Source organism: Castor canadensis, chromosome 3, assembly GCF_047511655.1.
Source record: "Castor canadensis chromosome 3, mCasCan1.hap1v2, whole genome shotgun sequence".
NCBI classification, from domain to species: Eukaryota; Metazoa; Chordata; class Mammalia; order Rodentia; family Castoridae; genus Castor; species Castor canadensis.
The window spans coordinates 18,602,836-18,619,011 of record NC_133388.1 but is presented as its reverse complement, the minus strand read 5'-3'; the positions used below and the strand labels follow the sequence as shown (position 1 = coordinate 18,619,011).

General features: G+C 40.4%; 1 protein-coding gene and 1 non-coding gene across 10 annotated transcripts in view; both read left to right on the top strand.

Annotated features, from left to right (window-relative positions):
• The window catches only part of Tdp1 (tyrosyl-DNA phosphodiesterase 1), an 80,555-nt gene that overhangs the window by 2,878 nt on the left and 61,501 nt on the right, over nucleotides 1-16,176 (top strand). For 8 of the 9 annotated variants that reach the window (XM_074067336.1, XM_074067335.1, XM_074067342.1 and 5 more), the window contains 5 exons: nucleotides 4,006-4,559; nucleotides 7,213-7,256; nucleotides 8,471-8,526; nucleotides 11,622-11,718; nucleotides 15,500-15,534. In XM_074067336.1, the coding sequence (XP_073923437.1) occupies nucleotides 4,006-4,559; nucleotides 7,213-7,256; nucleotides 8,471-8,526; nucleotides 11,622-11,718; nucleotides 15,500-15,534 (786 nt within the window). The remainder of the gene's footprint in view (nucleotides 1-4,005; nucleotides 4,560-7,212; nucleotides 7,257-8,470; nucleotides 8,527-11,621; nucleotides 11,719-15,499; nucleotides 15,535-16,176) is intronic. The other variant, XM_074067337.1, reaches the window with a different exon arrangement.
• On the top strand, nucleotides 13,091-13,165 carry Trnad-auc (transfer RNA aspartic acid (anticodon AUC)). Its single transcript has one exon. It is a non-coding gene; the product is annotated as a tRNA-Asp (tRNA).

Genomic DNA, 16,176 nt, shown 5'->3' with positions numbered 1-16,176 from the left:
GCATTTTATTGGTTGAGAAAGGGTCTTGATAACTTTTTGCCTTGGTCGGCCTCAAAGGGGTCATCCTCCAGATCTCTACCTCCTGAGTAGCTAGGATTACAGAGCTGCCATGCCTGGCCTAAACAATGTCTTTTAAAAATTAAACTTTATTTTGCTGTTGTAATTATAACGGAGCCGTAAGCTACCTTCTGCTGATGGCAAACAAAAGTGTTGCAGTGCTTGCAGAAGAGCCTGCCATTTGTTCAGAAACAAAGTTAAAAGCATTTCCACAACACTAAGCTTTCTCCTTGATTTAAGAAGAGATTAGGTTAGCATGGGAAGATACTTTTATGATGTGAAGTTAATCCTTGTCAGGTCACATTCACCTCTACTGTGGGTGAGCAACACTGTGCTGCTCTGAGTGCTGGGACGCAGAGACGGCCACCTGTATCATAACTCATTCTTTTGACACCACCTACTAAAAGTGTGACTTTTCCAACTTCATTTACTTATTTATTTTTACCTTCTTGTCTTACTTTATTGACAGGAACATTACCCCCAGGTAATTCTAGAAAATGTAGATAAAGCTAAAAATTTGAGAAATTTTCTAAGTAGTTCACAGCCACTCAAGACATTTCCCAGAGTTCTCAAGGTTTGCAGATTCTGTTTTATTGATACAGGCTGTAGTATTTATATTCACCTGGGGAAGGGATGACAGTTTAAAATTCTGAGACTCCTCTCTGCAGCAGCACATATGCAACCAAAATCTGGATGACACACAAATTAGCATGGCCTCTGCGAAAAGATGACATGTAAATTTGTGAAACGTTTCATGCATTTAAAAAAAAACACTAGAAAAAATTCTAGGCATGGTGATACACGCCTATAGTCCTAGAATTCTCAGGACACTGAAGTAGGAGACTCGGCTACATAGCAAGACACTCTCAAAAAAGTAAATAAAATAAACAAAAACCTGCAAAGGTCCCTTTCTCAGGCTGGATGCTGAACCATTTCTCAAGCAAGGCTCTGAGCTACTGTTTGCTTTAGAATGGGGAATGAATTTAAGGAGAAGAGCTTGAGGACTTGCAGTTGTTTTCTCTGTGATGGTGGTGCTGGCTTTGAAACACAGGGTCTACTGCATGGTTAGGCATGCGCTCTACCACCCAGCTGTACTCCCAGCCCAACCTGAGGACTCTTAATAGAATTCAAAGGAATCTAGAGCTACCATTCAGACTATTTTTTCCTTAAGTGGTTCCTTTGTTCTTAAGTATTTTTTTTTTTTTTTTTTTAGAAATCTCAAAACTGTAGCCACTAAATTAGTTCCTTCAGAGTGAATTGTAACAGCTTAAAAATGTCTACCCGGCAGTCTTCCCGAGTCTAGAACCCTAGGGGAGCCTAAATTAAAAAAAAATAATAATAAGTTTTTAAAAAACAGATCTGAACTGCTTAAGTAGGTGTTAAGTAACAAATCATGCTGAGTCTCTCATGGAGAAAACCTGGCATTCAGACACTGTTAACTATACTAGCAGCTTCAGAACTGTAGATTAGAAAAATTTAGGAAAATTCCTGCACTAAGAGTTCTCACAGCCTGCAGAAGCCAGCTGGACAGAAAAGAAGTTAACATTTAGAAAACATTTAGAAAAGGGGGACTCACAACTCCTACACAGAGTCTAGGCTCTCCAATTGCAGGAGCAGGAGGTCCCATGCACCTCTGTGATCTCCAGGGATTTGGCTGTAAAATGATGTCCAGGCCATTTGTGACTCATAGTTGCATATCTTGAGCCATGAAGGATATGTCTTCATGCACTCAACTAAAAGCTCCTTGAAATGTGTAACTTACAGAAGAAACCTCATTGGGTTTGACTGACAGTCAAACTTTATCAGTTGATAAAGTTCAGTAACTATCGATTAAAGGTTATCAGTTGATAAAGTTTTGTAACTATCAAAGGTTTTTTTTAGCTTAAAACATGCATGTGTATTCATTTGAAAATTTTTGATACTGAGTCAAATCCCCACCTTTTTTTTCCCCTTTCGGAACTGAGGGTTTTGCACTTGCAAAGCAGGCACTCTTCTGCTTGAGCCACATCTGCAGTCCATTTTGCTGTGGTTATTTTGGAGATTGGGCGGGGAGGGAGGTGGGTTTCAGACTATAACAGGGGTTTAAAAGCGGCTTTTGCTGGGGAGCACTGACTCCTTACTTGGGCCCAGGAATGAACTAAAGACAGGAACAGTTAGATGATTATAATGCCTCTTTTCCATGGAAATGGAAGGAATAAACTGATGGTGGAAGATGTAACTGGGACCACAGAAAGGAAAAAGGTTTTGTACAGCCAGCTTGCATGCTGGCCAGTTTACTCTGCTTGTTGATTAAACTAACATTTTTTCCTTCTTTGTCTACATACTGGAGAATCCAAGGTTAACTCCCTTTGCTCTTTAATTAGATCAGACAGTTTTCTACTCCTTATCTCTTACCACTAGAACAGTAAACCTACCAACCAAGACATACAGCTTCAGAGAAATGGCATGGGACACCTGGCAAATCAAGGTCAGCAGCCATGGTGAACATGCTTCTGGTCACGCAGTCAAGCTGAGCCCCTAAACTCCCCTTTAAAAGGTGGACATTTTTTTCTCAGAAGGGGGACAACAGTGATTTGAAAGGTTGACTCTCCCAGTCCTCCTTTTCATCTGAAGAATAATAAACCTTACTTCCTTTCCTTCAAAACCCTGCTGTCCTTGTTATTTATAAATTGTGAATTGGCATTGAAGCCAGGGGACTGGTTTTCCATTAACAAAACTACTTGCCTGGGCTGGTCTTGAACCATGATTCTTCTGATCTCAGTCTCCCAAGTAGCTAGGATCACAGGCCTGAGTTGCAGCCCCCAGTTGCTGCCTTCCACCCTTTTTTTTTTCCCCCAGAGGAGCGTATATTCTGTGAATAGAGTAGCCTAGTCTGTCTTGTTTTGCCTCGCTCATAATGTATCTTGCTCAGCCACTTTCAAATGCAGCAAATCTGGAAGGTATCCTAACAGTCTGAGCACAGGTTCTGTTTTATAATTGTCCTCTGGGTCTTATACTAACCTGTTAATGGTGTCACAGCAAGGAACTGTTCTTTAGCAATCTGGAAAATCTACTTAACCCTTTACAATTGAATTGACCACATTTTTGTAGGTAACATTTCACATATTTCTCTCTTCTGAGAGCAAGACAGTAGAAATTAGACTAACTGTGGTTTAGAAGGTAAAAGTGTTTTACTTCAGTACAAGTTCTTTGCAGGTTTTAGTAGTGTGATTTATTCCATGGCCAATAAGATAATTTTCTCAAGTTAGTTGGATGCTTGTGAAAGTACTTACCATATATATACAGAAGTGGTCATTTGGCACTTCTCATGAGGGCTTTGTTCAGCTTATGGTAAGTGGCTTATCTTTGGGAAAATGTGATTACATAATCATTGAAGTGTTGTGGGTGCCTGTGCTTGAGTGAAGGATAGATTTATAAACTCCAATTTGACCTTAAAAATTTGAGCATGAGCTGAGCATTGTGGTGCATACCTGCAATCCCAGCATTTTGGAGGCTGAGGCAGGAGCATCTTGAGTTTGAGATTCATCAGATTGAGCTACACACACAGTAAGATCCTGTCTCAAAAAGGAAAAGAAAAAAAAAATTGAGCATGGTTAGATACTCTGAGAATTCCTTAAATTGGCCTTAACCCTGAAGCAACCCATTGATGTTTCAGGGTTAAGAAAGAACATTTTGTTTTGGAATTTGACTCAACCCTCCTCTCCTAGGACATCTAATTACAAGATATAGATGGAACGATGAAGGGAGAGAAGGAGAAGATGACTAGGATCTTTGCTGTTAATTTGTCAAATGCTTGTAGCAGATTCTGGTAATAAACTGTGGCTCAGACTGTGATAGGTGTCAAAGTACTGCATGTGGTTCAGAAGCTCATCTGATAGAAGTTTGAGAGGAACAGTTATTTTGCCAATGGCCTACTCAATGGGAAATATTTCCATCTTTCCTTTCTAGAAGTATAATGTCTCTGGAAGGCAGTTATGGAAAGTGGACAATATCTAGCAGTGATGAAAGTGAGGATGAAAAACCCAAACTGGACAAGCCATCTACGTCTTCTTTCCCCCATGCTGAGCAGGGAGCTGAAAAGGAGCCAAAATACACCTGTTCTGAGGCTCGGAAAGCTGCACACAGGAGACAGATCTCACCTGTGAAATTCAGCAACACAGATTCAATTTCACCTCCAAAGAAGCAGAAAAGTGGCTCCCAGGAAGATCTAGGCTGGTGTCTGTCCAGCAGTGATGACGAACTGCGGCAGGAGCAGGCTGAGAGCATGGTGGTCAAAGAGGAAAAAGACATTGTCTTACCAGAAGCTGGTGCTGCCCAACAAGCTTCAGACCTTGGCCCTCCTGCCAGTCATAGGCTCAAGGAGGAGGAAGATGAGTATGAGACGTCAGGGGAAGGTCAGGACATTTGGGACATGCTGGATAAAGGGAACCCCTTCCAATTTTACCTCACTAGAGTCTCAGGAATTAAGCCAAAGTACAACTCCAAAGCCCTTCACATCAAGGGTAAGGATGCATGGTGTCCAGGCACTGTTGAGTCACACTTGAGAGCAAAGCATTCCCCTCTGTAAATCAAATCAAAGAGGGCAGTCTGGAATGATCTCCAAGAAACCTGTGCTTTGGGCAAGGGTTTCTTTTATTTTTTGACAGTACTTGAGTTTTGAGCTCAGAGCTTTGCACTTGCTAGGCAGGTGCTCTACCAGTTGAGCCACACCTCCAGCCCTTTTTGCTTTGGTTAATTTGGAGATAGGGTCTCTCTTTTTGCCCAGGCCAGCCTAGACCTTCTATTTTACACTTCCTGCCATAGCTGGGATGACAGGCATGTGCCACCACGACCAGTTTTGTTTTGTTTTGTATTTTTTATTTTTTCTATTAAGATGAGAGTTCTTACTGGTCTGAAACTGACATCCTCCCTATCTCAACTTCTAGCATAGCTTAGAATGATAGGCGTGCACCATTGTGCCCAGATAGTGGTTGAGATAGATTCTCATGAAATATTTGTCTGGGCTGGCCAAGAACTGTAATCTTTCCAAACTCAGCTCCCAAGTAGTTAAGATTATAGGTGTGATCATGAGCACCCAGCTCAGGGTTCTTTTTGACAAGCAAGTGCATGAATTTGACAGCAAACTGTTTACTCAGGACTGATGATGTTTCAGAGGGTATTTCTCAAGACCCTTTAGCTCAGCCCCCGGCAATCCTTACCACTGTTTAGAATTATTTAGCTCTTAAGGTAAAGATTACAGTTAACCAATACCACTTCCTTAACAAAATAGCACAAACCTGACGACAGTAGTTGTCTGTGATTTCTGGATGAACCACATCAGAATCACCTGGAATTGTTGAAAATTCAAATTCTCAGCTTCACCCCAGACTCACTGAGTGAAACTCTGGGGATCAGGACCTGCAGAGTGCCTTCACAAGCCCTCTAGGGGATGTTAATGCCTAGTCAGGTTGGAGAACCACTGTTGGAAAGCCTGGTTTGGGTTTCTGGGGCAAAAGCAAAGAAGAGCACTGTAGTGCAGATAGATGGTTCAGTGATGAGGTGGAAGGTGGATGGTTCTGGTGGTTTTCCATATTCACATGGGGAATAGTGGGAGCTCTATACTCAAAGGCAGATTTGCTGCCACATTTGCTCTATGGTTGACAGGACCTGACATCCCTCAGATTTCCATGTACTCATCTCTAGATTGGGGATTCAGAAACACTGGAGCAAGTATGTGAAGTGACCAGCACAGTATTCACATGGCAGATCTACACAATAAACAGTGCTCCTCTTTGTTCAGATTCACTTCTTTTCTTGCTCATATTTAAGAATAGATTATGTTTACTGTCAATAGTGCTTTTATGTACAAATATATAACAGTGTGTTATACTTCTGTGTGATATATAAATGTTGGTGAATTTAATTCCATATGGTATTAAGTTCAATTCTACAGGTTTTGTTTTGAGAATCTCTTAGCTGTGAACTCAAGAAGTATAAGATAGATGTGTTTTTATTTTGTTTGAGTGAGATAGATACAGGAATTAGAGAACTGTGAAGTTTGGCTGTAAAATGACAAAGACTGGATAGGAACACCAAGATTTGAGAAAGAGAAATCATGGGAGAGAGGCTTTTCCATGTATTTTAATCCTTATACCAGCCAGAGTCCTCCTTGGACAGGTGAGGATTCTGCAGTTTAGAAAAGTTAAATAACCTGCCCAGGGTCACAGAGCAGTAAATGGTGGGTCTGCAACTTGAATCCAGGCTTTGAGGCATCCGAATCCATGTGGCTTGATAGACTATGCTACCGTACACTGTAACTGTTAGTTGGTTGTCTAGATAATCTCAGGGAGGAAGGGAGACTTCAAATGGTCCTCAAAAGATGGGTAGAATTTCGAAAGAGATGCTGGTGAGAGGGCCAAAGTCTAGAAGAGAGGAGAAACTCAGTGTCTCTGTCACATCAGTGAGCATGGCTGTTCTTTCTCCTCAGTTTATAGGTACAAGCAAGGTGGAGCTCTGTCCTTTCTTAGCTGTGAGGTCTAGAGTAGCCTCTTAAAGAGTCCTTCTTCATCCAGATAAGAGGAATAGCAGACCCTACCTCAGAAAATGCCAAGGGGGAGTAAGGCTTACTACAGGGCTAGTGCTGAGAGTAATGTGTGGCCCCTAAGAAGTACTGGCAGGTCAACTTTTCCAGTCAAAGCATGATGGCACCATGCTTCCTTTCATGGTGGTGCTAATTGGGCTCTCCCTGGAGGTGACTAAGAACACTGTGGATGTGAGTTTAGAATTGAGGAACAGTGCTCTGAGACTCCAGAGGAGAACCATTGGGGCTTCAATGGGCATTGAAGGTCATGAAGATTCAGAGGTCCTGGAAAGACTAGGCATCATAACTGTGTTAGCAGTTACAAAAATTGGCCAGTCTCCAATTCTGAAGTTTTAGATTTTAGTTTTGAATTACATTTTGTAAAAGAATATACATATAAGAAATATAAATAGCCTACAGGATATTTTTTGAATTTTACAAAACATTACAACCTAGCATTGTAGAAGCTTTTCAGTTTCCTGTTCTCTGAGCAAAATCTTTATTTTCAGTAACTGTTAAGTAACATAGTTGTAATTGTTATAACTAGAGGATTTTTATCTGAGTGCCAATCATATTTATATGTTTTGTCTTTGTAGATATTTTATCTCCTCTATTTGGGACACTTGTTTCTTCGGCACAGGTGAGTTTATTATTTGGGTAAAAAGAGACAAATAATTAAACAACTTTATAAGAAATTAGGACATGCTGAGATGGTTGTCTCTGCCTGCTCAGGGTCCCTGAGATAGCACCTGCCTTAGAAGGCTGGCACCAGTGCCCTAGTTGTGGATCCATGACCATTGAGAGAGGGTGTATGGCACTGTCAGTAATGCATCTCATTCTTGATCAGGCCACAAAAACTGGCCAAGAAGTCAATTTTGGTGTTCTGATCTAGCAGACTTCTTTTTGGGACATGGATAATCTCATGGGACTCTGGTACAGCCGGTAGTGAGGGGTGGGTGGAATGGTGAAGGCCAAGTCAACTTTGATTTGGTTTAGAAAATGTGAAATGGTCTGCACCTACCAGAAAGGAGTGAGTAGAATTGATGGGTGCTTCTGCATGTTCACTGACTCCTGGCTCACTGGCCAGTCCCTTGGTGTTGATAAATCACAGTGACAGTCTCGATTCTCAAGGAATAGTCAGAAAAAAGGGCCTTGTTCCTGAAACAAACAAAGCCATGTGTCCCCTTCAGGTTTGGTTTGACTCTGAGAGTCCTGATCTCCAGGGGAAATGTGAGGTGTATTTGTAGGTAATCTCTCAGCTACACTGAGTTACTGTGCCTGAGTCTGCCCAGGCATGAGAAGGAGCCACACAGGTAAGACCAGTGTGAAACTGTGGTCAAGATGTGATTATTATTATAAGCCAAGTGAATGTCCATTCCCAGAGGCCTGTGAACCAAGCTAGCTGATAAGTTAGGCCAAAAGGAAATGTCCTTTTCTAAAAGTCCTGGGATCTTTATCTCTAGTAAATATGTTTTTATAATCACATAGAGGAAAAGGGATATATTCATGAGCCCTTTAAATTAGTCTCAGGGCTATTAAAATTTAACTTTCAGGGCTATTAGAAATAATCTAAACCCTACTGACAAGTGCAAAACCTGCCAAACCATGTGGAAATAATTTCCTTCGAATCTATTTTCTTGTGCATTTGGCTCCATTTATATGTGGGTTCCTTTAGCCACATATTCCTTTGAGATAAATTTTAAGTTTATGGGTATTGCAGCATAATTAACTAGTTTATGAATAATATATGTAGCACATTATTAGAGTATCTTTTAACTTAATAATGAAAAATTTCTTGTGAACTGTCCAGTTGAATTACCTGTGGCTTAGTTATTCTCTTTTCCCTCTGTCTAGTTTAACTACTGCTTTGATGTGGACTGGCTCATAAGACAGTATCCACCAGAGTTCAGGTGAGTTTGTTGAGTACCAGGACACCATAAACTGTAATGCTTTGAAACATCAGATTTGTATATGGTTTTCTTTTTGTATACACTCTTTTTTGACACCATTGAAATCATCCAAATCTATTTAATCACATACGTTCTTTTCTACAAATTTTAGCATTTTCCTTTGTGCTCTGTTCAGAAGTAGATACGGACAAATTCCAGCTCAAATAGCAGGACTTTGTGTCCAGTGCTAACATGAAGGAGACGATTGTCCCTCGTGGTGTCTAGACCTGTACACATGCCAACATTTGGCCAGCATGCCACTCCTCACTTAGGACAATGCTGTTCTTTTCTGAGGATCTGTTGTGTTTCTGGAGTGATTCTTCCTGTAGTTCTGGAGTTGAGAAGGGGCGTCATAGCCTTTCTGTAGCCAAGCAGTGTAGGTAATGGATTTCCTGTTCTGCCATTGGCCATTCATCAGCCTCATGTTAGGCAATGAAGACCAAATAAATATAGCATCCAACTATGTTTCTAGCCCAATGTGACAGACTCCCATAACAACAAGTAACGTGGAAGGACACATACACATGAAAAACCCCAATAAAGGTTGAAGTTTCCCAAGCATCTTTGACACTCAGTGCTTACATTTCATCTGTAACATGGAACATTCATTTTAGTTACATGTTAACAGAATACCAAAAATAGCTTAAACAAAACAGCAATTAATTTTTCCAACCTAAGAAGTCCATATGGTAGACATTTGGTTCTGGATTGAGTTCTGGATGGTTTTCTCCAGGATTTTTCTACAGGATTTCTCGGTCTTTCTGTTATACTATCCCAGTGTGTGACTTCAGTTTTCAGAGTTCCTTCATTATCCTGGATGGCAGCCAGAATTCATCTCACTCATCTGTGTTCCAGGTAGCTGGAGGAAGAAGAAAGAAAGGACTCATGTTCCAGCCATGCCCCACTGTCCCGGCTGGTTCCACACAATACTTGCTTTTGTTTTGTTGAGCAGAACTCAGCCACGTAATACTAACCAGTTCTGAGAGAGGCTGGATTTGTCCTCTAGCTGAGCCCACCTAGCCCTGCATAAAATAAGGGTTTTGCTAGGAGATGCTGGTTCTCTGGAGGCTATATGGACTCCACCACCAGCTCCTCCTGGCATTGAGCCCCTGGTGTTGCACTGGCGCTTTCTGTTCTTCTTCCCTTTTCTCAAGTCAAATATTAACCCCTCCATAGTGTTGGCAAAGTGTAGACTGTCATTTCTTTAGTAACTCTTATGGTATGAATTGTTTTACTCCAAAAAAAGACTCCTTGACGTACCAAGCTAAGCTCAGTACTTCACCTCTGAATGTGACTGCATTTGGGGATTGATTTTACGATGTGGTCAGTCAAGTTACAGTGAGGTCGTTGGGAGCCACTAATCGACTATGACTGGTATCCTTACTAAAGGGAAACTTTAGAAACATTGACAAGAGACTATGAAGACATAGAGAGCATTCCTTCTACAAGCCAAGGAACACACAAGGCTACTAGAAGCCAGGGGAGATTCTCCCTCATGACTTCAGAAGAAGCCAGCCCTGCCAACACCCTGATGTCAGAAATACTGTTCCCAGAACTGTGAGAACAGATTTGTGTTGTTTAAGCCATTCTGTGTGTGGCACTTTGTTACAGCAGCCATTCCACGCTAATATAGTATTGGCCGGACTCTCGATCACCCTAGTCAAGTCTTTCCTCTCCCTCCACCACCTCATTGTCAAATGCATCTTGAACGAGGCTTCAAGACATTGTAAGGATGAGAAATTGCCTAAATGGCAAGTGTAGATCATATCCAGATTATGAGTCATATCCAGAATTCGGATTGTAAAGGCTTTTCCTCACTATTTTGTTCAGGTGCTTCCTTTCTTCAATAGTTCACAGAACCAATAAACTTGAAGAAATTAATGAGGACTTCACTTTATATCAATAATGTTTAATCTTTTATTTTTAAGATGATCTTTGGGCCTGATAACATTTCTGTTTTTCTGGGTGATAGATGCATTAATGTTTCTTAAGTCTTTTCTCCATTTTCCTAGTGGTAAGACTTGTTTCCAAATACAGAAAAAATTAGGAATGTATGCTTCATACATTTATTTTGCCTGTCACGTTACAGTAAAGCTAACTCTGCAAAAAGTAGGTAGACATTAGTACTGAAAGTTCACGTCCTATGTTTCTTTCCCATTGACTGTTGTCCCTTCATGTATGATAGAGAATCAGTCTGCAGTGTAACTGATAGGCAAGGAAGTGGCTATAATTTATCTTTCTTGTTGGAGAAAATCCCTATTATTCTTGTTTTGGGGGAACTTGTAAAGATTATTGATTTCTTAGGATTATTTTGCTTTGAATTAATTGGGGAAGATGAAGGCTCCCTCAAAAGTCTTTTAAATCTATTCCTGAAGAGGATTTTTTTATAGCCATTAGAATTTAAAAATTTGAGATGTAATTTGGTTAATTGAAACCTAACTACCTATTAACAAGTCTGTATCATGCTGTGGACATGGTTCTGTTCACTTTTTGAGACAGGGTCTTGCTATGTTGCCCAGTCTGGCCTTGAGCTTGTGATCCTCCTAGACCCACCTTCCAAGTGCTGGAATTACAGATATGCATGCAAGTGCCACCATGCCTGGCCTGTTCACATTTTTATGCTGGTTCTTACACACTATACCTAGCGTGTACTATGAACTTGGTAAATGTAGGTGCAGTGTGAAATGAATCCATTGCTTCGTCTAAAAGAAGGGGAAGAAACAAGCATCATACTGTACAATAACAACTTTCTATCTTGAATCAATCTGATCTTAAGAATATCAACACAGAGCTACCTATACGCTCTTTCAAAGCAAAGAAGACAAATACTAAAAGGCTTTGTTGACTCACAATCTTGCCGTGATTCAGGCTTAGACCATGTGGCCCCATCACAAAAGGAACTGGTAAATGAATACCTACCGATCTCTGCTCAGTGTTAATTCCTAGGGTGTTAGTCCCAGTCACCACAAAGGTCAGCAGCAAACGTCAAATGGTAAGGAAGCTAGCATACTCATCAGGCAGGAGTCCAGCTTCATGACACTCTGATTTCTTTGCAGGAAGAAACCCATCCTGCTTGTGCATGGGGATAAACGAGAAGCCAAGGCTCACTTACATGCCCAGGCAAAGCCTTATGAAAATATTTCCCTCTGCCAGGTAAGCTGCCCATTGGCACTTGTCATCATGCTAAGTCTAAGAGTTGGAAGGAATTTTAGACCTCTAGTCCATCTTCCTACTTAGGGCAGAAGTCCTCCCTCCAACATCACCAACAGATATTTGTCTAGCCTTGATTTAAACATTTCCTGAGATAGCCCAATCCATTTGTGGGAACCATCCATGCTTGGGAAGATTTTTTTTTATCTTTACCCAAGTCTCCTCCTTGTATCCTTCACACGTTGGTCCTAATTTCTTTCAAGAATGGAACCACACATTCTTGAATGTGTCATTCTTGCACATGTAGTGGTTCCTATGTTTCATCTGACCTGTTTCCCTCAGTTCTTTTAGGTTTAAGCATTCATTTCCTTTAATTATGCTCAGTGCAGTGTGGATCCAGATCCTTCCCTAACTGCTGGTACTCCAGTAGGTTGTACCTAGTTTGTCCGCCTACCTCTTGAAACCTGGCTTTCAGTACTGACCAGGTCCTCTGGCTGCAGTTCAGTGATACAAAATTGTATTTTCTGACACCTTATCTAAGTTTTGTTAGCCACCATTGACACTTTAACCATTATCCTCAATTCTTTATCACATCAACTGTATGTAAGGTCTAATTGAAGAAACCCATAGATAAAAGCCTATTAGAAAACTTAAGTGAGTTGTATGCTGCATGTCATCCGAACCCAATGAAGGAGCACTGAATGGTCTCATAAAAGGTACACCTACCTGCTTTGCTGGAACCAAAGCAAAAAGGTGGGGGAGCTTATATGTTCTCATATGTTTGTCCTAATACTTTGAAGCCAGCATACAATGTGGCCAGTGAATCTTAGATTTTGTTATGACCTGTTGGTTTATACTCCATGCCCAAAAAGCTTTCTTATTTCCTGTGTCATTTGGATCAAGCAGCAGGCAAAGTAGGATGAAGTGATTCAGGAGAAGAATTTTGTGCATATATGATTTCCTTCCTGTGGAAATGGTGGTTATGAAGTAGCTGGTATCTTTTCCTGCTTCTTGAGCAGTACTGTCAGTCCATTGTGAGTAAACATAATGAGAGATCCTTTTGTAGTTCTTTTTTCTTCTGTTAGCAGCTTAGCAAAAATGACTTCTTAAGGTTTCTGTTCCTGGGGTATAGACGCCTTTTCTTTGCCATTTTCCTTCTGGTGTCTTTTTTTTCCCCCACTCACAAGATACAAAAATTTCAATTCACATTTTATCATTCTTCTTCCAACTATATATGTTTGTATTTTTTTTTCAAAAATGATTTAACCAATGTGAGAGGTCAGCTGATGAGTTTTAAACCTACCTTTCTACATTTTTCTTGATTTAACTTACTACACTTTGTATAGTTATGGTGTCAAAATATGCCTTCTTCCAGGCTTGGGGTGTAGCTCAGTAGTAGAGCACTTGCCTATCATGCAGAAGACCCTGGGTTCGATCCCCAGCACCAGCAAAAATAAAAGCCACACTTTCTATCCAGTGTGTTTGTGGCTCATCTTATGCACATGGATAGGGCTTTGGTGAGCACTTGCCTAAAATCCTATTGTTTTGCTTCTCTTTCAAGCAACATAAGCAGTTGAAGTCAGTAGGATAGCTCCCATCAGACTAACTGGGCAGAAAACAGTCACAGGAATCCTGAAAGCCAGTGAATAAGTAAATGAAAACAGAAAGTGTTTTCAAATACCACCTATGCAGGAAGATTTAGGAGAGCCCTGCACCTGATAGCATGCTCCAGGCTGGCCACTAGAGGGCATAAGGAAACGCTTCTTCCAAGCCATGCGAAGAGTGATACAGTTCTGACTCTAGTGAGAGTGCAGGATTGTGGCCTCAGTCTGACCTGTTAACACACCTTTACACCTTGTAAATTCATCTGTAAGATGAATTCTGGCATTTTTCTGGTAACACTGGGTCACTGAAGCTGAGATACGTTAGTCAAGGAATCAGTGGATGTTGACACCTCTCCTGTTTCGCAAATGTGGGGCCTGAGGCTAGAGACTGAGGCATTGTGGTCAAAGGTCAGTCTGCCTGGGTCTGCTACTATAACAAAATACCTGGATGACTTTATTTGGACTGGCAGCTTAAACAACATGTACTTTTCCTCACCCTTCTGGAAACTAGAGAATTTCAGATGAAGGTACAGCTCGCTTTAGTTCCTGGTGAGGGCTCTTGTCCTGGGTTATAGATAGCAACATTCTCACAGTGTCCTTACATGGCAGAGGGAGAGAGAAAGCCCTCACCAGCACTCTGGTGTCTCTTCTTACAAGGGCATTCACTGTATTGAATCAGTCCCTCTTACAACTTGATTTAACTTTAATTACCTCCATAAAGCCCCTCCCTCTAAATACAGTCACATCGAGGCTTCAAGATGGGAATTTGAATGGGGGACACAAATGTTCAGTCCATATCACTGTCATTTTGGTCTTGTCTCTTAGACCTAATTGTTTAAGCCTAATTCATGTTTAACATGGACTGCCAATGCCGGGCCATTCATCAGAGTTTGAAGGATGTGGTGCATTATTTCTACAAAGCACCCAGTAAACATCTGTCAACGTATCATCCTTTTTCACGCCCCAAAGCATATAACTTGTAGCAAAACTAAACTCCAAAGCCAGTTCTCTTGACCATTGCTCTTTCTCAGCTCAGTATCAGTTTATAATGTGACATTCTTCCTTCTAGTTTTGTAATTTTAAAGACATGCAGTATTGTTCCCACCTCTCTTTTCTGTGACTAGAGTGTACAAATAAAAGCATGCTGGCCTGGGAGCACCCCCAAATAGTGCATGTAAGAGTATATTGTCAACTGAGCTGCCAGTTAAGAGCATCCCCCAGAGTCTGCAGTGTATCCACTTATGTATTCCAGTTGCCCATTACTGCCCCCCAGCAAATAGTTCCATCCTTCTGCAGTGTGGTAGTGGGTGGGGTAGAAGAGAGGTTGTCATAGTGATTGCTACCATTCATACAGTGCTCACTGTCTGCAGACCTCTCCTCAGCATTTTATATACATTTCCTCATCTACTCCTGACAACTCTAAATCTCATAACAATAGCCCTTTTAAAGAAGAGAAAGCGGAGGCATAGAAGCACAAGTGTTTTCCAAAGTCACACAAAATTGTGAAGCTAGGATTTGAGGCCAAGTACTTCATTCCTAATCGCTCACCTATTTCATGTTTCTTTTAACTCTTCCCTAACCTACAGCTATGGTGTATTCTGCTTAATCAAGGTCTTGCCATACAGGATGTTAGATAGAATAGTTTATTTCTCTGTATACCCTCCATTTGTTTATAAAAACTAGATTTAACATTTTTTTATTTTCAGCAATTGCTTATCTTTTCAATACAAGAAAATTTCTATTTTAAGATCATATGTCTCTTATGTTGCCACCACAGTCAGTGTTTCTTTTAAACATAGTCTGTATATATTAGTTTCTTCTATAGTAAGCCAAGTATCTAATTTTAAAACTTTGCTTAGAATCACGTTTATTTTATTAGTTTTTTGACAACTAAAGAAATTAGGTTTCTTACTCCTAATTACTGCAATTAAAAATTCAGTATATATTGAATCCTGCTGGATAACAAAAACATGTGATTTTGTTGTTGTTTTTTAATAAGCCTCAATTGTTGCTATAACAAAAGCTATCTTTATTCAAGTGCTTGTCAAATAGAGGACAGTAAAAACAGTTTTGTTTTGTTTTTTAAAATTTGACTTGGTCCCTTTGTAATTTATTTTCCTATAGATAGGGATATTAACTGGGGCTTCAAAAAAAATGACTTGATTTCTTTTTCATCCCAGGCAAAGTTGGATATTGCATTTGGAACACACCACACGTAAGCAACTTTTATGAAATGGGGGAAGATATGATTTTAATAGATCAAAGGATACTGTTGGGAAAAGTGCTCTTAGAAGGACTAATGTGTGATTGCTTTGCAGAGATAGAAAAAAACTATCAGTGGTGGATTCCATGGATTGTTTTCTAGTAGCTGTAAGACATATTGCCGAGATTCTGGCTGTTGGCTTAGAAACATGAATCTGAGGTTTCTACCTTCTGCTCAGGACTCTGTGCCTGATTTGGAAGTACTAGATTGTAATTGTGTGGACCTCGTGGGTGTAGTTATAGATAAGTGAATGTTTGAAAGTCATGTGCCTAAGAATTCCTCAACTTTTAAAGCGTTGTGATTTTGGTAAGAATGAGTTGTATTAAATAGCATATTGTTGGTCAGCTCCATGCTGTGATGGATAGAAACCTATTTTACTAAAAGTTGGTAACTTGGGAGGCCTGCCCAACTCAAGACAACTCTTTTAGTTGATTGCGGTGTAAAATGCAGAGAAGGAGGAACTTCTGTTATTTTTCTATTTGACAGATTGTGCCTAATTATCAACTTGCTCTGTTTTACTGAGTCCTTTTGCAAAATAATTGAGAAAAAAGACATGCTTGTCCCTATTTTAATATTTTTATAAGTGACATGTCT